The sequence below is a fragment of the Humulus lupulus genome, chromosome 7 (assembly GCF_963169125.1).
Source record: "Humulus lupulus chromosome 7, drHumLupu1.1, whole genome shotgun sequence".
Classification (NCBI taxonomy): domain Eukaryota; kingdom Viridiplantae; phylum Streptophyta; class Magnoliopsida; order Rosales; family Cannabaceae; genus Humulus; species Humulus lupulus.
This window is the reverse complement of record NC_084799.1, coordinates 4,130,680-4,153,395: the sequence shown is the minus strand read 5'-3', so window position 1 is coordinate 4,153,395 and position 22,716 is coordinate 4,130,680. Positions and strand designations below refer to the sequence as shown.

Here is a 22,716-nt window from a genome sequence, read left to right as displayed (position 1 = left end):
AAGAGAGAAGCATAGGACAATTCCAAGGATAAAATGTTGGAATTTAGGCATGTTTGATGCTAAAATTGTTGTTTTGAGCAAGGAAGATCAGAGGTATTAATAATAAAAGTAATTTATTTCACTAATAGCTTTTGAATTATAATCATACATATGACATATCCTCAGGTTTCAGTTTTCAATTGCAGCTGTTAGAAATTGGTCCTAATAGAGAAAATTAGAGAAATAGGCAACAGCAAATTAACAAAAATAAATAAAAGAGAAAAAGAAAAACACACACACACACACAAACACAAAATAAAGGAAAACGCCATAAGAATTTGACAGCCATAAAGGATTCTCATACCTCAATCCAACAAATTAGAAGGTTTTAAGATTTGCTTGGACACCCTTTTGTCTTTTCTTTGATTTTTTTTCATAAAAGAGTAACGAGATACAAAATTTCTGGAAAAAGAACAACATTTTCATGGCTACTAACCATTCATTTCTATTCTAAATCAAAAGATGTATGTATCATTCTCTTCTTCCTTCTTTCGAAAGCTGTCGTTTTTCTTCTCCTCGTCATTAGGCCTTATATTTTTACTTCTAAAAATCAGCAATAGTTAGGTCTCAAATGACTCTTACCAATAATAACCATAGAATACAGAGTAGATTGGTGTAAACAAAATCTACCATTCTCAACACTATGCAAGTCACCAGAGACGAGTTTCAACCACGGCAGCAACAATGCCCTTCACAGTCTCCTGCATAGCATCAGCAAAAATCATGAGCGATGAGTTCAAAAATTCATCTAACTTGTCAAATTAGTTCCCAAATATTTACTACCATGGAATGATCTTTCAGGCCAAGAGAGAGGATTAAAGATTTGGTCGAACCGGAGATACTGCAAAAAGAAAAAAGATTAAATACAAACACCATTGAATTTGCATATTATGAAGAACAGAACCTCTGAATCCACCATGTTAACATTAAACTGAAGTTATAATCACCTAATGTGTTCTATTAGCTGACGAGCGCATGCTACTAGCATTGGCTGGCACCAAAACGCAGCAGGTTAAGAAAAACATCAAAAGAGTCATCAAAACTAGAAAAAAAAATACAGCAAGAGAAACTAGCGTACCTCGTCTCTTTTGCCAAAAATAACAGACACGTCGAAAGTTGGTTCGATCAATACCCCTTCATCCTTCCTGAAAGAGAAACATATTCACCTTAGATGTAAAATCCAATAACATAAGGACCTTAGTCAAAGTGTTGTTGTCATTACAGAAGTAGAGTCAAGTACATACCTAGCTTTAAGTATTGTGCCCATAGTTCCTATTTGAGTTGCAATAACCTGAGAGAGCAATCCAAAAGATAAGATTGATATAAATATCTAACTCATCCACAGCCTTAAGGCAAACTAATTGGGATCTGATACTCACAAGGAAATGATCATCGTAGCTGCAAATGACAACATCTGTTTTGTTACCCTGCCAAAAACAATGTATATCCACAGAGAATTTCATACCAAGAATGTGGAAAGGAGTACATAATTGAGGCAACGAGTTGTCAATGGTGAAATATACCATTTAATAACTCTACAAACAAAGATATATAATCACTAATATTTGACAATAAAGCACCTTGATTTCCAAAGAGATGTTCTTGTTGGTGACAGGAAAACGTGGGAATGAGCTGCTCATAACTATGCCTCTCCTTAATAAGACAGGCTTCAATTAATTCTCTGATCAATGCCAAAAGTTGTAGCTTTCCTCAGAAAATTGAAACAGCCGTTTCCACTGAAAAAATTAAAAACAAGTTTCTGTCAAATTTTAATACAGGTTGTGGAAAACCCACCTAAAGAATATTGAAATTGAAAAGATGATCAATCAATGTTATGATTCCACCAACATAATTACAAAATTTAGAATTTTCAAGCAACTGCATATAAAAAATCACAAGGTTGATTTTGGGTTTTGGCTTGAAATTCCTTGTATCTTGGGGACCTGGTGATTTTGACTTGTGATGTAAACAACTATATTCATAACCATTTAAAAGGGACCAATGGATTAAGCAGTATCCAGTAAATAGCGTAATTGTGGTCCAAAGAAAGAAGCCAGCAAAGTTAAATGAAGTTAAACAAAGTGAAATTTGAGAAAGCATGTAACTTTAAAACATACCAGTGAAGAAAGCTTTCATAACATGTTCTTTATCTCAGCAGAACTCAATGAGGTTTTTCAATTGCTCTCTCTGTGATCGTCAATGGTAGAACTGAAAAGGGGTTCGTGTGAAAAACGAGGGAGAAGAAAAGATTTATGGGCTTGGGGTTAGCATAGAAAAGGTACAGAAATTTTACAGCTTAACTACACTTTAGAAACATAAAAGAATTAAGAATAGAAATATTTAGAAGTACATTAAAAAAAAATCTTAATTCGTGATAGATGTAAAAGACCCGAAAGATAAAATTCTTCTATAACCAAACAACCAGTTTAAATTTAATAAAACTTATAATCAGTCAAAGAATTTGGAATTAATATGAGTAGAGAAACAAACAAGAAAAAAAAATGCCATATGATCAAAAACATAAAAAAAAAACTTGTTCAATTTAAGAACAACACTAGCAGACCACAACTAACACATATACAAAGAAAACCAAAAATTGGTCTTAAAAAACAAAATTAAGCATACCCATTTGTACAAAAATCATGATAAGAGCCAGCCTGATTAAGAACAACAAAAGCAATTCAAAACATGCACAAAAATACAAAAGTAAACCCCTTAAAAAATATCAAACAAACAATACAGTCCAAGAACAGCCAAACCCTTGACAGGAAGAGAAAACAGCCAATTACCCTGTCCAAAATAGAACACGCCACCACCGGAGACGACGCCACGCACACCAAAGACGAGCAAGAGTACTTCGAAAAACCAAGGTGGTTCACTATCTGATAGGACAGTGATAAAAACAAAAGGAAACGAAGAGATAGAGGATGCCACAGACCGAGTGAGGATGACAGCGAGATGGGGAGAGTAGCGGAGTCAGGAGAACGGCGAGATAGAGATGGTTCAGGAGTAAGGGAGATGGTGGAAAAGAAAGGGTGGCCGATTGAGATCTGATTTTATTTTTTTTTGAGAAATGGCCGTGTAAGAGAAATGGTGGTAAGCAATAGTCCATCATCTCCCTCCCTTCTCTTTCACATGCCTTTCACATGCCTCTCTCTCTTTTGAGTGTTTTGTAAAAATGACCTAAATGGAAACTTTTATTAGGCAAATAGCTTTTCAAAAAAAATTATTAGCAAAATGGTCCTTTTTTTTTATTAACAAAAAAATCTTAATTAAAACGTATTTAATTAACATTAATGTATATTTTTTTGGCTGAATCCTTCGATTGAAAATGTGGATGCTCGAAATTTAACAGTTATAAAAAGGCCAAAAGCACGAGAAAGGCTCCCATAAACGCCTCGTGGGTGCGCCCGATATGCTACGGGCATATCACACCAACTGTTTAAGGGCCCCGTCTCGCACCCCTGCATGCCACGGCCTCGCGTGCCCCCGCACCACGGCCTCGCGTGTTCGCGCGCCCCTCGGCCTCGCGTGTCCCGCGCCACGGCCTCGCGCCCCTGCGCCCGTGCCCCTGGCACCGTCTGTGGGAAGCTAAGTACCAAGCTACTGTTCTACCATTACTTCCGGCAAGAAGAAATGCCGAGACGTTCAAAGCGACTCAGGGAGCCACGAGAAGTGGAGGTCCACCTTAACGGAGTCTAGCTGAAGGCCTCCATGAAGGATCCTCCCCCACCCAGAGATGTAGAGCCCCCAAGGGACCCTGAGGTTCACGAGGGTGATAGAGAGGCCTCGTCACCAGCCGTCCCGCCTCGAGGGAGTCCTCCAAGGGCACCACCAGGGAATGCCAATGAATTCCCGCTCCCTAAACCGCCACAAGTACTGAACTCCGGGTCCATGATAAGCATCCCCGAGTCCATTCCGTGAGCTCGAGTTCGAAATCTCGTTTCTATGAAGAAGAAATACGTGAGCTCCACCGTAAGAACCAAAGGTTGGAGACCACCCTGGAGAATATGCAAGAGGTGTTGAATGGCCTATTGCAGGGTAAATCGAGCGTGACCTTGCCCAGGAGGAAAGAGAAAGGTCAGGAGGGGGTAGAGACCACCGTACCGGTAGATGATGGGAGGACTCGACACTCCACCAGTAACACCCCCCAAGCGAAGCAACGCGGACATCGTGAGCCACCGAAGCAGGCCCAGAAACCAGAGCCAAGGACCAACGCTGCCCCTCGCAACGAGGACGAGGTCACCTCTAAGAGAGCACCCTTAGATTTACGGGAGGAGCTCAACAAAAAGAGGGCAGGTAAAAGGACCATGCCCCCTATGGCGCCTCGAGAGGGCAAAGGAAAGGGTGATCCTAACCCGTCTGCTTTAAAGGACTCCCTAAGCAAGAGAAGGCAAGACTTGGACACAGAAATGAGAAGCCTACGAAGCAAGATCGTCACCGCCTCTGGAGGTCAAATTTTTGAGGAGGAGTTCGACCATGAGTCACCCTTCGTCAGGGAGATCCAGGCCATCAGGCTCCCTGCCAACTTTAAAGAGCCCCACATGACCCCCTATGAAGGAAGCACGGATCCAAAATATCATCTAGATACATTTAACAACCTGATGAAACTGAGGGGAATTGGCAGCGGGGCGAGATGTCATTGCTTCGCTGTCACATTAAGAGGACCTGCATACAAATTGTTCAAGAGGCTTAGACCGGGGTCCATCCGATCTTGGCAGCAACTTTCTGATGAATTCCTCCAGTAACACCACGCCGTGCGAGACTACACGATGCCAGGCACCAGCCTCGCCAATGTGAAGCAAGGAGAAAATGAGAGTCTGAAGAGCTATATCCACCGGTTCAATATGGAGGCAGCTAAGGTAGGGAGCCTGACCCGCCGAGAGCTGAAAATGGCCATCACAGCTGGAGTACGCCCAGGGAGCAAGTTATGGGATAACATGCTCAAGAGAGAGGTCACAGACTTGGATGATTTCTACGAGCGGGCACAAAAGTACATTCGCGTGGAGGATGGTCACGAGAACCTCAAAGCTGGAAAAGGCCCATCACCCCCAAAACCTTCAGTCCGGGAAAACCAAAGCAGTGCAAAGAAGAAGGGGGTTTATGAGGGAACGAGGGACGATCGACCCCGGAAGCACCAACGCTCTGATGAGCGCATACAGAGCCCCTACACCTTTTACACAGACCTCACCCACGCGAGAGAGGATATTTTCGTTACGAACGATAACCAGGTCCCTTTCAAAAGGCCCCCGCCAATAAAAAAAGATCGGTCTAAAAGAGACCCCAGCAAGTATTGCCAATATCACAAGGATATCGGCCACACCTCCGCGGAGTGCAACCATTTGAAGGTGGAAATCGATGAGCTCATCCACAGAGGACATTTGGGCAGATATATGCCCAAGGAGAACCAAAGGCCAGAAGAAGAAGTGTCCTCGTCGCGGGCACGAGGGGTGGCCCCAGAAGTGCAGGGAGAGGCCAGGACCATCTTTGGAGGCGATTCAAGGAAGGGGCGAGACAAGTACGCCAAGGAGGCCAGACTGACTCGATAACTTTCACTGAAGAAGATGCGCAGGGGGTGCATTTCCCTCATAATGACCCCCTGGTGCTAACTGCCCAGCTTGCTAACATGAGGGTACATCGGGTCTTGATGGATAATGGGAGCTCTGTGGACATCTTGTATCGACCAGCGCTAGAAAAGATGGGATTGAGCCTCTGCCACCTAAAGCTTTGCACTATGTCTTTGTATGGGTTTACGGGAGATTCGATATAGCCCCTGGGGCAATCGAATTAGCCCTCACCATGGGGGAGCAACCCAGGCAAACCACCGTAATGGCTAGCTTTGTCGTGGTGGATTGCACCTCAACCTTCAATGCGGTATTAGGGAGACCCTCTCTGAGAGAATTGAAGGCAATAACTTCTGTGTATCACCTAGCTATGAAATTCCCAACCCCCGAGGGAGTAGCATCGTGAAAGGGGAGCAGAAGGAAGCAAGGGAATGCTATAACATGTCCCTCCGCACAGCCACCAAACCATCTGTACCGATGGCAATGGTTGTGTATGAAGGAGCGACCCACACAAGTTAGACCCACACAAGTTGGAACCACGAGTTATGGATCATCTCGAGAAGTGCTACCAGCGAGGCTTCGGCACTCAGTGCAAAAAGAACCTATGTTTAGTTTGTTCCTTGTTGTTTTAGCTTAAGTAAGTAAGAATCAAAGAGGCTACCTAGATAACCTCCTAGTTAGATGTAACCCTTTTATTTATAAGGTTGGTTGTAAACCGCATGCTATGAATGAAACTGTTTGCAACTTCATGTGTTACTTTTCTTCGCTACGCGAGCATCAGCCAAAGTGCCTGCCGAAATAAATTTCATCAAACACTTGGGGGACAGGGCAGGAGGCAAAAACATACAGCTAGCAAGGGGAACCTAAAGAGGGCTCCCAAAAAGGACCCTCTACCAGGAGGATCCTAAAAATGACCCTCTACCAGGAGGATCCTAAAAAAGAACCTTTAACGAAGGATCCTAAAAAGGACCCCTTGTCCTCCTAAAAAGGAGGCTCCTAGAAAGGAGCCTCTACTAAGAGGATCCTAAAAAGGACCCTCTAACAGGAGATCCTAAAAAGGACCCCTTGCATCAGAGCCTTAAGCAAAATTCTTTGAAAGAGAAATATAATTCGTGGCGAGCCCCAGCAAACAAGAGGATCCAAAAAAGGGACCCCTTGCACCAGGATCCTAAAAAGGACCCTATGCACTAGGAGAATCCGAAAAAGGACCCTCTATCAGGAGGACCTTAAAAGGGACCATGGTCCCAAAAAGAACCCCTTGTATCCGGGCCTTAAGCGAAGTCCTTGTAAGTATAAAACAGGGAGAGGACCTTACAAGGCGTCCCTTGGGTTCACAAGGATTAGTTACTCTTGTGAACATCGAGGAGGCCAAAGGGTCTTACAAAAATATATATATATATATAAACAACACTAATAAGTCTAGAGCGACCACCAAGCCGTCTAGCCAAAAAGGATTCTAAAATAAACCCTTGCAAAAATAGTACTATGAATAATGATGAGAATGACGCTTCTCGCAAAAAATAATAAGTGCGCACAAGAATATATATAAGGATAGCTAAGACCCAAAGAGTCAAAATATAATTATAAAAGTAATCAAGAGGCGCCAAAAGAGGTCCCAGTGAACCCTTCCACATGGGCTCCGAAGGACCTCCAGCCTGGTAAATAAATGAAGGGAACCCGCCAAATCCCATCATACAGGCTCAAAAGGGCCTCAAATGCAGTGGAATAAGAGATAAATAACCACACATGTAAATATACATTAAAAAAAAAAGGAGTCTTGAGGACATGACAAGATTTACAAAAGAAAAATAGTAATAACAATAATATTACAACGGCTCAAACGAGCATACATCTACAACGGGTTGGCTTGCAGAGGTAATGAAATAGCAACCTCAGGGCCTTCTGCCTCGGGCGCTCCACCCAGCCGCCCGGGCCACGGCATACTCGCCAAAGGAGGAGAAGTCGAAGTTGGGGTCCTGCCTCCATACGCCATAGAGGGCGCGCTCTATGGATCTATGCTCAGTAGTCGCCCTCTCCGCTTCTAAAGAGACAACCCTCTCCTGCGACGCAGCAACCTCAGCTCTAGCAGCTGCAAGATCGGTCTCTAGGGAAAAGACCCTCGCCTGCGCAGCAGCCGCGGTAGCCCGGGCACCCTGGAGCTCGCTCTCTAGCTTGATGACCATGTCCTGCAGCTTCGAGGCCTTGGCAACTGCTTTCGTCCTCTTTTTTAGCGAGTTGGCAAGTTTGGTCCGAACCCTTGTCAACTTATCCTTGGTTTCATTAAGCTCTCTCTCGAGCTCCTGAGCCCGTGCTGCGAGATTGTCAGCCGAGTCGGCAAACCGCATAGCCACAATATAGACCTGCACAAGAAAGTTAACAACAGCAACAATAAGTAACAAAAACAAAAAATATATATATGCATGTACATCTATACATAATAGGGCCGACGCGAGGTGCAGGAACTCACCCAAGTCGCGGTGCGCCTTAGGGTTTCCCCAAGGTCCGACTGAGCAACATTCGAAAGGCCATTCCAGTCAGATACGGGGAGGCCCGAGGCAAGTTGGATGAATCGCTGCTCGTAAGACGTCACCATCCGAGTCACCCAGGGCTCCCCATCCACACCAGGGGCACCTGGTTGGGTGAGGACAGACGATCCGCTCGCCGAAACGGGAGGGGGCGTGGTGAAAGTGTGAGGCCCCGGTAGATCAGAGGGAGGCTCCGGAAGATCGGCGAAATAAGTCCCTGATGGTCCAGGGTCGAGAGGAGCCTGAGTGAAGGCGTTATAGCCCTCAGGGTCAGGGCAAACAAAGCACCCCCCGGGGAACGAGGATCGCTGGCGAGGTCCCCCGCGTTCAAGGGGGGCTTCCCCCAACTCATCCTCAGCCTCACCTTCGTCTGGGAAAGGCTCAGCCGGCGCAGCCATTGTCTTCTTCGTCTAGAAAATCCACCTAAAGAATATTGAAATTGAAAAGATGATCAATCAATGTTATGATTCCACCAAACTAATTACAAAATTTAGAATTTTCAAGCAAATGCATATAAAAAATCACAAGGTTGATCTTGGGTTTTCGCTTGAAATTCCTTGTATCTTGGGGACCTGGTGATTTTGACTTGTGATGTAAACAACTATATTCATAACCATTTAAGAGGGACCAATGGATTAAGCAGTATCCAGTAAATAGCGTAATTGTGGTCCAAAGAAAGAAGCCAACAAAGTTAAATGAAGTTAAATAAAGTGAAATTTGAGAAAGCGTGTAACTTTAAAACATACCAATGAAGAAAGCTTTCATAACATGCTCTTCATCTCAGCAGAACTCAATGAGGTTTTTCAATTGCTCTCTCTGTGGTAGAATTGAAAAGGGGTTTGTGTGAAAAACGAGGGAGAAGAAAAGATTTATGGGCTTGGGCTTAGCATAGAAAGGTACAGAAATTTTACAGCTTAACTACACTTTAGAAACATAAAAAAATTAAGAATAGAAATATTTAGAAGTACATTAAAAAAAATTCTTAATTCGTGATAGATGTAAAAGACCCGAATGATAAAATTCTTCAATAACCAAACAACCAGTTTAAATTTAATAAAACTTATAATCAGTCAAAGAATTTGGAATTTATATCAGCAGTGAAACAAACAAGAAAAAAAAATTCCATATGATCAAAAACATAAAAAAAACTTGTTCAATTTAAGAACAACACTAGCAGACCACAACTAACACATATACAAAGAAAACCAAAATTGGTCTTAAAAAACAAAATTAAGCATACCCATTTGTACAAAAAGAAGAGCCAGCCTGATTAAGAAGGACAAAAGCAAATCAAAACATGCACAAAAATACAAAAGTAAACCCCTTAAAAAATATCAAACAAACAATACAGTCCAAGAACAGCCAAACCCTTGACAGGAAGAGAAAACAACCAATTACCCTGTTTAAAATAGAACACGCCACCACCGGAGACGACGCCACGCACACCAAAGACGAGCAAGAGTACTTCGAAAAACCAAGGTGGTTCACTGTCTGATAGGATAGTAATAAAAACAAAAGGAAACAAAGAGATAGAGGATGCCACATACTGAGTGAGGATGGCAGCAAGATGGGGAAGTAGCGGAGTCAGGAGAACGACGAGATAGAGATGGTTCAGGAGTAAGGGAGATGGTGGAAAAGAAAGGGTGGCCGATTGAGATCTGATTTTTTTTTTTGTTTGAGAAATGGCTGTGTAAGAGAAATGGTGGGGAAATTTGCCAAAATGGCTTTATCATATATTGATATTTGCAAAATGGTTCTTTTATTTTAATTAATTTTGAAAGTTATTACATTTTTTAAAATCTGATGATGTGGCAAGATTTGTAAACAAAATAAGCCTAATATGTATAACAAAATCCTAAGCAATAGTCCATCATCTCCCTCGCTTCTCTTTCACATGCCTTTCTCTCTTCTAAGTGTTTTGTAAAAATGACCTAAATGGAAACTTTTATTAGTCAAATAGCTTTTCAAAAAAATTTATTAGTAAAATGACCTTTTTTTTAATTAACAAAAAAATCTTAATTAAAACTCATTTAATTAACAATCCTCCTGAACTAGATTGAAAATAAAAAAAAAAACCCTAAGAAAGAGAAATCTTCATGCACTCTTGAACGTGAGTGTTCGATTCTCCTTTCCTCATTTATTGTAAAGGTTAGTACTTTACTTGAATCTCAATTTTTACAATTGGGTATTCATTATTTCAAATTATATAACTATATTTAGCATAAATATATATTTTTCTGCTAAGAAAACTGAAATTCTAGTGTAAAAATAGGTCCAACTCGAGGTTGAAGACAACCTGGCAATATGCGACCCTGCGTGACAGTCTCTTAGTGCAATTTTCAGCAGTGACCAAATTGCACTAAGCGACCCATATGGATCGCACAGGGTCGCTTAGTGCAATTTGGTCACTGCTTAAAATTGCACTAAAGGTTACTTAGTGCAATTTTAGGGTCTCTTAGTGTAATTTTAGGGTCTCTTATAAATTAGGTGTAAATTCTTCAATGCGACCCTTAGGATCTCTTAGTGCAATTTGAGGGTCTCTTATAAAGTAGGTGTAAATTCTTCAATGCGACCCTTAGGATCTCTTAGTGCAATTTTAGGGTCTCTTATAAATTATGTGTAAATTGTTCAATGAGACCCCTTAGGGTCGGGTCTCTTAGTGCAATTTTAAGGTCTCTTATAAATTATGTGTAAATTCTTCAATGCGACCCTTAGGGTCTCTTAGTGCAATTTGGGGGTCTCTTATAAATTATGTGTAAATTCTTCAATGCAACCCTTAGGGTCTCTTAGTGCAATTTGAGGATCTCTTATAAAGTAGATGTAAATGCATAAGTCCTTCAATATAGTAAGAAATGCATAACACCAAAAGCGGATGTTCATAACAAAAAAAACAACATATCTAACTAGGGATCTGCACTACCTACATACAATTAAACTGCATATGCATGTCTAAAAATATCTATATTGTCGTCGTTTAGCAACGTTCTAGCTGTCTCGTTGCACTTACCAGCAATGTGCATTTCTATTGTCTTCAGCATGAATATACCACAGTCTCCCTTATGAAAGACAAGGTTAACTATATTAGTATTATCTTTAAAAGTTGACTCATACATGTATATTTAAATGAAACTTACATTCGATTGCTTTGAGGAACAGTATCTGCGGGGGCAACTTCTATCTTCATGAAGTACATACACTGAGCACGAAATTCATTAAAATGACCACTATCACGAAGTAATAGCGGAAAATATTGTACAAGTGGTTGCACTGATCTTTCCATTGCTTCTATGGAGATCTAATAGTCTGGATTGTAGTTATAAATCCATATTGTCCACATTCTAATGTCTACTACCAATGCCATCCGATGTTTGTTATTATTGTTCCATGGCACATAGAAGTAATTCACTTTGGACCAAGCTCTCTCTCTAATGGGTCAGAATGCATCAACAAAAGACATTAGCTGTGGAGACTTTTTGTATACTATGGTGCTAGTCTCTCGAGACTTCCAATATAACTCACGAACATATTTTCCAAACTCATCAGTCAAAATGCATCTATCTTGTGGAAAGATGTCTTGAAATTTGTCCATTCGTTTCCTAAATATATAGGTTATTTCATCCACATGTTGCCCAAAAGCATCAACTATTCAATATTAGTTAAGCTGAAAAATAAAACTAGTATTAACTAATTATTATGAAATAATTGAATGATAAAGCTTACCTCGCTATCAATATTTTGTTGCTTTGCCAACATTGTCTAAAAAAAACTTCTTTATCGAAATAATAGGCCACAATGAATGACGGGTCTACCACATGTATCCCCATCGTACCACCTATAAAAAGCTTGCACATCATCTTCAATAGGTAGCCTAAAAGGGTCGAAAGTAGGAGGTTCTAACTTTGAGTATTGACGTTTCTTTGGCCATGATATGAAAGGTGATAACAAGTTTCGAGCACATTTTCTTAATCTCAATGGTCGGCCATCTCGAACTACCTATTCTACCTCATCACCAACCCCTTCATAAATAATTGATGGTGGTGTCTCATAGGCACGTGCAGGTGAATGAGATGGTGTGGTGATTGCGTCTCTGGAAGGTTGTGCAGCCATATTAGTTAACTTAGGATCACTATCTATATTATGCTCTCCTTGAGGTGGGGTGAATCCATCTACAAAGTTTGTCTGCGCATTGGAATGTGTATCCTAAAATCATTGAGTAACAAAGCATTTAACTTATAATTAAGAAATAAAGAATAATCAGAAGCTAAAGTACTTGAAAAGTTACCTGTGGGTCTTCACACCCAGAAAAATGTGCATGCACAGGTCGAATGATGTCAATCAAAACATCCAACTTTTCCATTAATGCCTCATTTCTCTCTCTATTCAGAAACTCACTCTCAGAGTTGGCTGCCATGATTGCGTCATCCCTCTCTTTATTCAAACGTTCCATCTCCTCATACCCATTTTCTTGGTGTACTATATATAATAATATATATTATATAGTTAGAAATGTCAAATATAATAGACTTATAATAAATGTTATGTTATAGTGTTAGAAGATTAATACGTTATTTATTTAAATGTTAGTATATATATATAGTTACAAATGTCAAATATAGTATGCTTGTAATAAATATTATATTAGTAGATGAATCAAGTAAATATAGTTACAAATGTAGTAGGCTATAATAAATGTTATGTTATAATATAAAGTTAGTAGCTGAATACGTTGTATATATCAGATGTTAGTTATTGTAGGCTAATAATCAGTAATATTTATGACTGTCTGATTTCTACTTTTGAAAATGTCACTTTTAATACTTTCTAATAAAGTTATTTGACCAGATATAAATTTATAGTAAATATCATATTCTTCGTTTAATAACTGGATATGATGTTCGTCAAAAACGTTTACTATATTTTGTGATAGATTATCAAAGCTTTCTTTTAGTTCATTTATTAATATATCTATACTGAGTTGACAGAGTTTATTGGTATATTTTTCTATGTCTCTAGGTACGTTCATAGATTCCCGGTATTTTGAGAATAAATTTTATATTCATATGATAGTAGAGTGTGGATGGAATATTTTTACTGAAACTGCAATTCTCTTGAAAAATCTTCTTATCATGTAAATTTATTATTTTCTCATATAAAATGTGACGTATCTATGCATATTCATATCTAGGGTGAACTTCAACACAACTTTTAACAAGTCTATCAATGACATAAACAAATTTAATGAAGCAATGCTTAGATCCTATTACATGCAATAACCAATGCTTTTATCCTTTTGAAATAATTTAAATACCTGATAGAAGATCCTTGAGAAAACTTGAAATTTCTAAAAAAAGATTCACCTTTCCCTTCTACTATCGCAAGATGTTTTAACAATGGTAACCCATTTTGTTAATAAACTTATAAAATAGAAGAGAAAGCTAAGTTTGATGGTTTTCAAGACTTAGAGATTTCTCTGAGTTTAGAGAATAAGATTTAAAAAGAAAAGAAGTGAGTCTAGACTCCTTAGCTTATTTATACTGAAATAATAAGGTATCCTCCATTATTTTATTAAAGTGAGGATAAGATAATAATGTTAGGTATTAATGAGATTTTGTCTTTTCTGAAAAGATATAATGCGTTGCACACGGGCAGCTACCTTTGGTCTTTGTGGAAAGAGCATCTTATCTTTAATTGAGACTTTAAATCGTAGTGCTTCTCATAGTAGGGTCTTCAAGTCCAAGGCGGTCGATGGATCTTCATCATATGTCCCATCAAATTCACTATTCCACTCCATTTTTTTCTTCAACAGCTTTATTGACAAGAAGTTGTATGTCTTTAGTGAACATGATTACTTGATTTGCGGTAGATGGAGTGCTCTGTTGCTGAAGTTGTTGTCGAAAGGCATCTACTTGAAGCTTAAGACTAGTAAATTGGTCCCAGCATGCTTCATTTTCTTCTTTTAATTTTTTGTTTACTAATTCTTTCTCTATTATTATTTTATTATTATTATCAAAAACCACAACTCATTTTTTTTTTTGACAATTTATCCTCCTTGCAATTATAATATTATAATAAATTGCCCCAATTGTATTTATTATAATAAAACAATAATAAAGAAAGAATTAGTAAACAAAAAATTAAAAGAAGAAAATGAAGCCTGCGGGGACCAAATTACTAGTCTTAAGCTTCAAGTGGATGCTTTTCGACAACAACTTCAGCAACAGAGCACTCCATTTACCGCAAATCAAGTAACCATATCCACTAAAGACATACAACTTCTTGTCAATAAAGTTGTTGAAGAAAAAATGGAGTGGAATAGTCAATTTGATGGGACATATGATGAAGATCCATCGACCGCCTTGGACTTGAAGACCCTACTATGAGAAGCACTACGATTTAAAGTCTCAATTAAAGATAAGATGCTCTTTCCACAAAAACCAAAAGTAGCTGCCCGTGTGCAACGCATTATATCTTTTCAGAAAAGACAAAATCGCATTAATACCTAACATTATTATCTTATCCTCACTTTAATAAAATAATGGAGGATACCTTATTATTTCAGTATTAATAAGCTAAGGAGTCTAGACTTACTTCTTTTCTTTTTAAATCCTATTCTCTAAACTCAGAGAAATCTCTAAGTCTTGAAAACCATCAAACTTAGCTTTCTCTTCTATTGTATAATATTTTATAAGTTTATTAACAAAATGGGTTACCATTGTTAAAACATCTTGCGATAGTAGAAGGAAAAGGTGAATCTTTTTTTAGAAATTTCAAGTTTTCTCAAGGATCTTCTATCAAGTATTTAAATTATTTCAAAAGGATAAAAGCATTGGTTATTGCATGTAATAGGATCTAGGCATTGCTTCATTAAATTTGTTTATGTCATTGATAGACTTCTTAAAAGTTGTGTTGAAGTTTACCCTAGATATGAATATGCATAAATACGTCACATTTTATATGAGAAAATAATAAATTTACATGATAAGAAGATTTTTCAAGAGAATTGCAGTTTCAGTAAAAATATTCCATCCACACTCTACTATCATATGAATATAAAATTTATTCTCAAAATACCGGGAATCTATGAACGTACCTAGAGACATAGAAAAATATACCAATAAACTCTGTCAACTCAGTATAGATATATTAATAAATGAACTAAAAGAAAGCTTTGATAATCTATCACAAAATATAGTAAACGCTTTTGACGAACATCATATCCAGCTATTAAACGAAGAATATGATATTAGCTATAAATTTATATCTGGTCAAATAACTTTATTAGAAAGTATTAAAAGTGACATTTTCAAAAGTAGAAATCAGACAGTCATAAATATTACTGATTATTATTACAATAACTAACATCTGATATATACAACGTATTCAGCTACTAACTTTATATTATAACATAACATTTATTATAGCCTACTACATTTGACATTTGTAACTATATTTACTTGATTCATCTACTAACATAATATTTATTACAAGCATACTATATTTGACATTTGTAACTATATATATATACTAACATTTAAATAAATAACGTATTAATCTTCTAACACTATAACATAACATTTATTATAAGTCTACTATATTTGACATTTCTAACTATATAAAATATATTATTATATACAGTACACCAAGAAAATGGGTATGAGGAGATGGAACGTTTGAATAAAGAGAGGCATGACGCAATCATGGCAGCCAACTCTAAGAGTGAGTTTCTGAATAGAGAGAGAAATGAGGCATTAATGGAAAAGTTGGATGTTTTGATTGACATCATTCGACCTGTGCATGCACATTTTTCTGGGTATGAAGACCCACAGGTAACTTTTCAAGTACTTTAGCTTCTGATTATTCTTTATTTCTTAATTATAAGTTAAATGTTTTGTTACTCCATGGTTTTAGGATACACATTCCAATGCGCAGACAAACTTTGTAGATGGATTCACCCCACCTCAAGGAGAGCATAATATAGATAGTGATCCTAAGGTAACTAATATGGCTGCACAACCTTCCAGAGACGCAATCACCACACCATCTCATTCACCTGCACGTGCCTATGAGACACCACCATCAATTATTTATGAAGGGGATGGTAACGAAGAACCTGGCGATGAGGTAGAACAGGTAGTTCGAGATGGCCGACCATTGAGATTAAGAAAACGTGCTCGAAACTTGTTATCACCTTTCATATCATGGCCAAAGAAACGTCGATACTCAAAGTTAGAACCTCCTACTTTCGACCCTTTTAGGCTACCTATTGAAGATGATGTGCAAGCTTTTTATAGATGGTACGATGGGGATACATGTGGTAGACCCGTCATTCGTTGTGGCCTATTATTTCGAGAAAGAAGTTTTTTTAGACATTGTTGGCAAAACAACAAAATATTGATAGTGAGGTAAGCTTTATCATTCAATTATTTCATAATAATAAGTTAATACTAGTTTTATTTTTCAGCTTAACTAATATTGAACAGTTGATACTTTTGGACAGCAAGTGGATGAAATAACCTATATATTTAGGAAACGAATTGACAAATTTCAAGACATCTTTCCACAAGATAGATGCATTTTGACTGATGAGTTTGGGGAATATGTTCGTGAGTTATATTGGAAGTCTCAAGAGACTAGCACCACAATATACAAAAAGTCTCCACAGCTAATGTCTTTTGTTGATGCAATCAGACCCATTAGAGGGAAAGTTTGGTCCAAAGTGAAATTACTTCTATGTGCCATGTAACAATAATAACAAACATTGGATGACATTGGTAGTAGACATTAGAATGTGGACAATATGGATTTATAACTTCAATCCAGACTATTGGATCTCCATAGAAGCAATGGAAAGATCAGTGCAACCACTTGCACAATATTTTCCGCTATTACTTCGTGATAGTGGTCATTTTAATGAATTTCATGCTCAGTGTATGTACTTCATGAAGATAGAAGTTGCTCCCACAGATACTGTTCCTCAAAGCAATAGAATGTAAGTTTCATTTAAATATACATGTATGAGTCAACTTTTAAAGATAATACTAATATAGTTAACCTTGTCTTTAATAGGGTAGATTGTGGTATATTCATGCTGAAGACAATAGAAATGCGCATTGCTGGTAAGTGCAACGAGACAGCTAGAACGTTGCTAAACAACGACAACATAGATACTTTTAGACATGCATATGCAGTTCAATTGTATGTAGGTAGTGCAGATCGCTAGTTAGATATGTTGTTTTTTTTGTAATGAACATCCGCTTTTGGTGTTATCTATTTCTTACTATATTGAAGGACTTATGCATTTACACTTACTTTACAAGAGACCTCCAAATTGCACTAAGAGACCCTAAAATTGCACTAAGAGACCCTAAGGGTCGCATTGAAGAATTTACACATAATTTATAAGAGATCCTAAAATTGCACTAAGAGACCCTAAGGGTCGCATTAAAGAATTTACACCTAATTTAGAAGAGACCCTAAAATTGCCCTAAGAGACCCTAAGGGTCGCATTGAAGAATTTACACATAATTTATAAGAGACCTTAAAATTGCACTAAGAGACCCTAAGGGTCGCATTGAAGAATTTACACATAATTTGTAAGAGACCCTAAAATTGCACTAAGAGACCCTAAGGGTCGCATTGAAGCATTTACACCTAATTTATAAGAGACCCTAAAATTGCACTAAGAGACTCTAAGGGTCGCATTGAAGAATTTACACATAATTTATAAGAGACCTTAAAATTGCACTAAGAGACCATATAGGTCGCATAGGGTCGCTTAGTACAATTTTCAGCAGTGACCAAATTGCACTAAGCGACCCTGTGCGACCCATATCAGTCTCATAGGGTCGCTTAGTGCAATTTGGTCACTGCTGAAAATTGCACTAAGAGACTGTCATGTAGGGTCGCATATTGCCAGGTTGTCTTCAACCTCGAGTTGGACCTATTTTTACACTAGAATTTCATTTTTCTCAGCAGAAAAATGTATATTTATGCTAAATATAGTTATATAACTTGAAATAATGAACACCCAATTATAAAAACTGAAAACTGAGACCCAAATAAAGTACTAACCTTTACAATAAATGAGGAAAGAGAATTAGACATTAATTCAATTCAAGCAAAGTACTAACTTTTTTTATTTTCAATCTAGTTCAAGAGGATTCAGCAAAAAAAATATACATTAATGTTAATTAAATGAGTTTTAATTAAGATTTTTTTGTTAATTAAAAAAAAAAGCCATTTTGCTAATAAAATTTTTTGAAAAGCTATTTGCCTAATAAAAGTTTCATTTAGGTCAATTTTACAAACACTCGAAATGGTGTTAAGAGAATCCCTAATAAAATGTGGGCTTCTGGTTAGCATTGTTTTGGTACTCCACTAATTTTTTATTTTTTTTGCTGAAGTGAACCAGTACAAGTCAGGGACACACTGAGTATATTGAAACCAATTAAAAGTCACAAGAAGACCATGGACCATTACAGCAACAACATACAGAAAAACACTAAACAACTGAAACATAACAACAAAGCTGAGAAGTCCTAAGCAGCAACTCAAAACGGTGGTGCATCGCACCACCAACACCACTTCAGAAAGGAAAAAAAAAACTACGAAAATAGACCCAAATTAGTGAAATCTCTTTAAGAGACAATTTATCAAACACTTTGCAAACAAATTTATTTGAGACTTTTAACAACAAGCTATACATTCTGAAAAGAAAATCAGAGGTAAAAAAAATTGTTCTTAACTGAAAGTGCAATAATAATTGTGAAATCAAAGAACAAAATCATAAAACATGAGTGTAATAAATCTACACAAACCCAGAAATCACACACCAGAAAAGAAATAAAGAATGGGCGAATGAATGAATGTTTAGAAGAAAAAAACATACAGAAAGAGAACTCATACCTTTGAGCGATAATGAATCAAGCCATAAACCTTGCAGGAGAATAATTGATAGAAAAAAGAGAGAGAAACTTACATCGTTCAATTGAAAGAGAGAACAAACAACAGTGAAGAGAGAGAAGGGAAACGAGAGCTTTAGGTTCAGTGATAATATTAATATATATATATATATTTATTTATTTATTTTCCTTTTTAAAAAATAAAGAATATTTATTTAAAAAGTTAATAGAGTATTAAGTTATTCAGATATAGGTATAGTTTTTATCTTAGTACATTAAATATAGTTTTGTATAATATTAATTTTAAAAATGATTTATATGTATTTTTTTAGTTTTAAAGTTTTAAATTAATTAAGGTATGATTGGTTCGCGATTAGAAAATTATATTTTTGAAAAGTAAAATTCTGAAATGAAAATCTGAATTTAGTGACTAAAAATATGTTTCTAAAAATGTGATTGATTCAATGTAGTAAACTGTTTTTTAGTTTTAAAAAACTGAATCTGTGATTGGTATTAAATTTAAAAATATAACAGAAACTGAATATGTGGGATTTTGGAAAATAATTTCACAAAACTGAGAAAACAAGCTTTTCTCGTTTTCAATTTTCCTTAACAAATTTTGGATACAGATTTGAATTTGATTTTCAAAAACAAACTACCAATCACTAATTATAATGGGTCCCACTAATTTTAAGTATTTGAAAACATAAAATTGGATCCTAATAGGATACCAATCAGACCCTTAATGTAGCACCCACATTATTTTGATATAATATAGCCAATAATCACATGGTTGCATTGCATTACATATCATACAATATGTATAATTTGTGCATATGCATATTCTTATAAGTGTTTTCATGTATAAGTATAAAAGTTATGTATGTGATGTCTATATGTATGCTCAATATTATTAACCTTGTGGCATTTGAGTTGTCTTTTATGGGTGTTTGATGTGCTCAAGATATAAGAAAGTATGAAAAATATGGACAAGGCATGGAATTAAGTGATGAAAGTGAGATATAGAAGGCAAAATAGGTTAAGTAGTGAAAAATAGTGCAATGTCGATTACTGGTATTTCGGTGTAAAATTGAGTATTTATGGATTTACCAAATGTAATCGAGGTATGATTAAGGTCTCATTGATGATGTAAAAATGGTTTTAGAACCATTAGATCAATTCTTGATGGGAGGTATACATAATCAGTGGTATTGATGCAAAGTCAAAACGAGCTTAGCATAAGTGCGCTACGCTCGATCGGGTAAGCATAACTATTGGGTATGAAGTCATATGGACCTAAGGTTTGGTGTGAGTGTTTTACACATAAGGATAATAGGGCTAGCAGATGATTAAGTCGAAATTATTGAAGTGATAAGGTTTTCATAAGTCAAAAGGTGAAATGATGAGATGAAATGTGTCAAATTTTGATACAATAAGGCTAAATCATTGAAAATAAGGAATTTTCATCAACCTTATCACTTTGCACGACAATTATTCTGAAAAACTGAGAGAAAAGAAAACCAAAAACCATTTCTTTGCTGGTTTGAAGAAATTCTAAGGAGATCCAAGTGAAAGCAAAGCCAAAGAAGTAGATTAAGCTTAGTTCTAGCCTTTTTATGGTAAGTTCTTGTACTTGGAAGTTAAACTAGGTTTTTGAATTTTTCTGAGAGCTTATATATGATGTTTTATCCTTTTTAAGATATTTCTTGGGGTTTCCAAGTGGTTTGAGGTTTAGAAAAGCTTGAAGAGATTGTTTTCGCCGAAAAGTTGCTCGGTAAGTGAAATTTTGTGTTTTATGAGGTTTTTGGGGTTCTTGGAGTACAAAATGATTTTTGGTTATTTGATTGAGTTTATAAGAGAGTATATATGTTTATAAATGTTTGAATATATGTGGAGACTCATTTAATTTGGGTGATGATCTAGGAGATAAGAATTTTATCAAAATCGGTATATGATAACTTTATGATGAATCATGTTGGTATTTGGGATATATGGTTATGACAGGTTATTTGATGTTGATTATTGGTTGATTTTGATATTTGAGGATAGCTAAAATTAAGGGGAAACTCTGTCAAAATTTCTCCAAATGTCTAAGATAAATCCAATGCTCGGTCTAGGTGGTTTAAGGCATTTTAGGCATGTTTTGGATATGAAATTTGATATGATGTTTTATGGGTATTTTTAAATGAGAGTTCAATGTATTACTGCCATCATTATGATGAGAAATCCATGCCATTGTCAGGATAAGCACATCAATACCTAAGACACCATTTGTTACACGGTGAATTATATTTTGGACAGAAGGTAAGTAAAGTACTCAACTGCAACACAAGAATTATGTGTTATGTGAAAGTATGCATTATATGAATATTTTGTGAGTAAGTGGTATTAACATACAGTGACACTTCATCATAAATTTGTATGCATGACATAATAGTGATATGGTAAATTATTATATGATATAGGACCATGCATGATATTATGATGATTAATTATATGATGCATTTGCAAGTTTTGTGCAACATAAAAGAAAGTTGTTATAAGAAGTTTAAGTTCAGTGACACTGTTTTGAAAAGGCAAATGAAAGTGTTAATAAGTGTAAACGGAGGCCTATAGTAGGCTTATAGTGGCTGCCCAATAATTTGGGCTAGGTTTTAGTGAACCAATTATATTGTTTGCCATGTTTTCGTTTTTATTTCTCCTCCATATGAGTTATTGTTATATGTATTGACACCACAGTGTGTGGCCGCCTTAACTCTTGAGCCCGACGGGGCAACGATGGAATAAGGTTTTTAATGTGCCCTACTGTGGTGATGGCTAGCCGGAGGAGAACCCATGGGATTTTATATTGTATGTGTAACAAGCCCTGCAGGCATTGACCAATTCAAACAGTGTGCACAATATTAAGGGGCCCAAAATTTAAAAAGAAGTTGTGTATGTCCATTGATATTGGGTAATCATTAGCATTGCATGCATTACTTTGCTTACTGAGCTTTAGGCTTACAGTTGTCTTGTGTTGCAGGTAGAGAAAGAAATGTGTGAATGACATGAGGAGAACTGAAGCATGGTCCTGACCCTGATTTGTACATATGAACATATCGACCTTTTGTGGGTTATTTCAGTTATCAGTGAGATGTTTGTAATAAAGTGTGAAGTTATGTTTTGAAAATAAATTGGGTTATTTAATACTTATGTATAATATGTTTGAGACACACTTTATGTTTAATGTAAATAATGTGAAATAAGTTTTATAAAAAAAATGTCCAGACTTCTACAACAATAAATTATGATATAGTTTTAAAACGTAACACCTCAAATATGGTTTTAACTAAAATAAGTGAGGGTGTTACACTTAAGTTTTAGTTAATATTTCATGAATTTATTGTAATATATTTTATATTTGAAAATATTAATTTTGATTTAATATGTGTTCAATTTTCAGGAAATAAAATGTATTTTCACAACCAAAAAGAAAGAAATAAATAAAGAATTATAAATTGAAGAAATTATGAAAAAGCGATATTTTTGAAGGTGAACTAGGCCCAAACCGAGCCCAAATAGCCCAAGCCCAGGTTGTCCCACCAGCAGCTGCCACGCGAGCCAAGCCAAGCCCGCGCCTGATGCAAACCTGTTGCCTGCCATACAGGGCCCACGATCCCTGCAGCTCCTGCCACGCGTCCCATGTTG

At 36.8% G+C, this 22,716-nt stretch overlaps 1 protein-coding gene and 1 long non-coding RNA gene across 14 annotated transcripts; one reads left to right on the top strand and one right to left on the bottom strand.

Annotated features, from left to right (window-relative positions):
* Window positions 1-295: 295 nt before the first annotated feature.
* On the bottom strand, window positions 296-19,169 carry LOC133790389 (uncharacterized). 11 transcript variants are annotated; one of them, XM_062228013.1, is made up of 10 exons: window positions 2,829-3,166; window positions 2,665-2,696; window positions 2,157-2,247; window positions 1,620-1,720; window positions 1,419-1,466; window positions 1,284-1,330; window positions 1,118-1,184; window positions 987-1,030; window positions 823-880; window positions 296-740 (listed from the first exon to the last, which is right to left on the bottom strand). In XM_062228013.1, exons 4-10 carry the CDS (start codon window positions 1,677-1,679, stop codon window positions 690-692), a joined length of 375 nt encoding a protein of 124 aa, XP_062083997.1. In that variant the 5' UTR covers window positions 1,680-1,720; window positions 2,157-2,247; window positions 2,665-2,696; window positions 2,829-3,166; the 3' UTR covers window positions 296-689. The 11 variants fall into 11 exon arrangements, with proteins under 11 accessions (XP_062083997.1, XP_062083994.1, XP_062083995.1 ...); XM_062228010.1 differs by having other exon boundaries at window positions 1,620-1,775; window positions 2,829-3,164; XM_062228011.1 differs by lacking the exons at window positions 2,665-2,696; window positions 2,829-3,166 and adding an exon at window positions 19,034-19,154 and having other exon boundaries at window positions 1,620-1,775.
* Window positions 19,170-20,519: 1,350 nt separating this feature from the next.
* Window positions 20,520-22,221, top strand: LOC133789367 (uncharacterized). Of its 3 annotated transcripts, XR_009873537.1 has the most exons (4): window positions 20,520-20,648; window positions 20,729-20,803; window positions 21,272-21,333; window positions 22,052-22,221. It is a non-coding gene; the product is annotated as an uncharacterized LOC133789367 (long non-coding RNA). The 3 variants fall into 3 exon arrangements; XR_009873535.1 differs by lacking the exon at window positions 21,272-21,333; XR_009873536.1 differs by lacking the exon at window positions 20,520-20,648 and having other exon boundaries at window positions 20,718-20,803.
* Window positions 22,222-22,716: the final 495 nt, after the last annotated feature.

What these genes read in the sequence shown, in the direction of transcription:
- LOC133790389 (XM_062228002.1), bottom strand. Translation starts at nt 8,526, where the DNA reads ATGGCTGCGCCGGCTGAGCCTTTCCCAGACGAAGGTGAGGCTGAGGAT. An exon ending in TAAGGCGCACCGCGACTTGG is followed by an intron (nt 7,964 to 8,070) that starts GTGAGTTCCTGC and finishes TTTCTTGTGCAG; the next exon opens with GTCTATATTGTGGCTATGCG.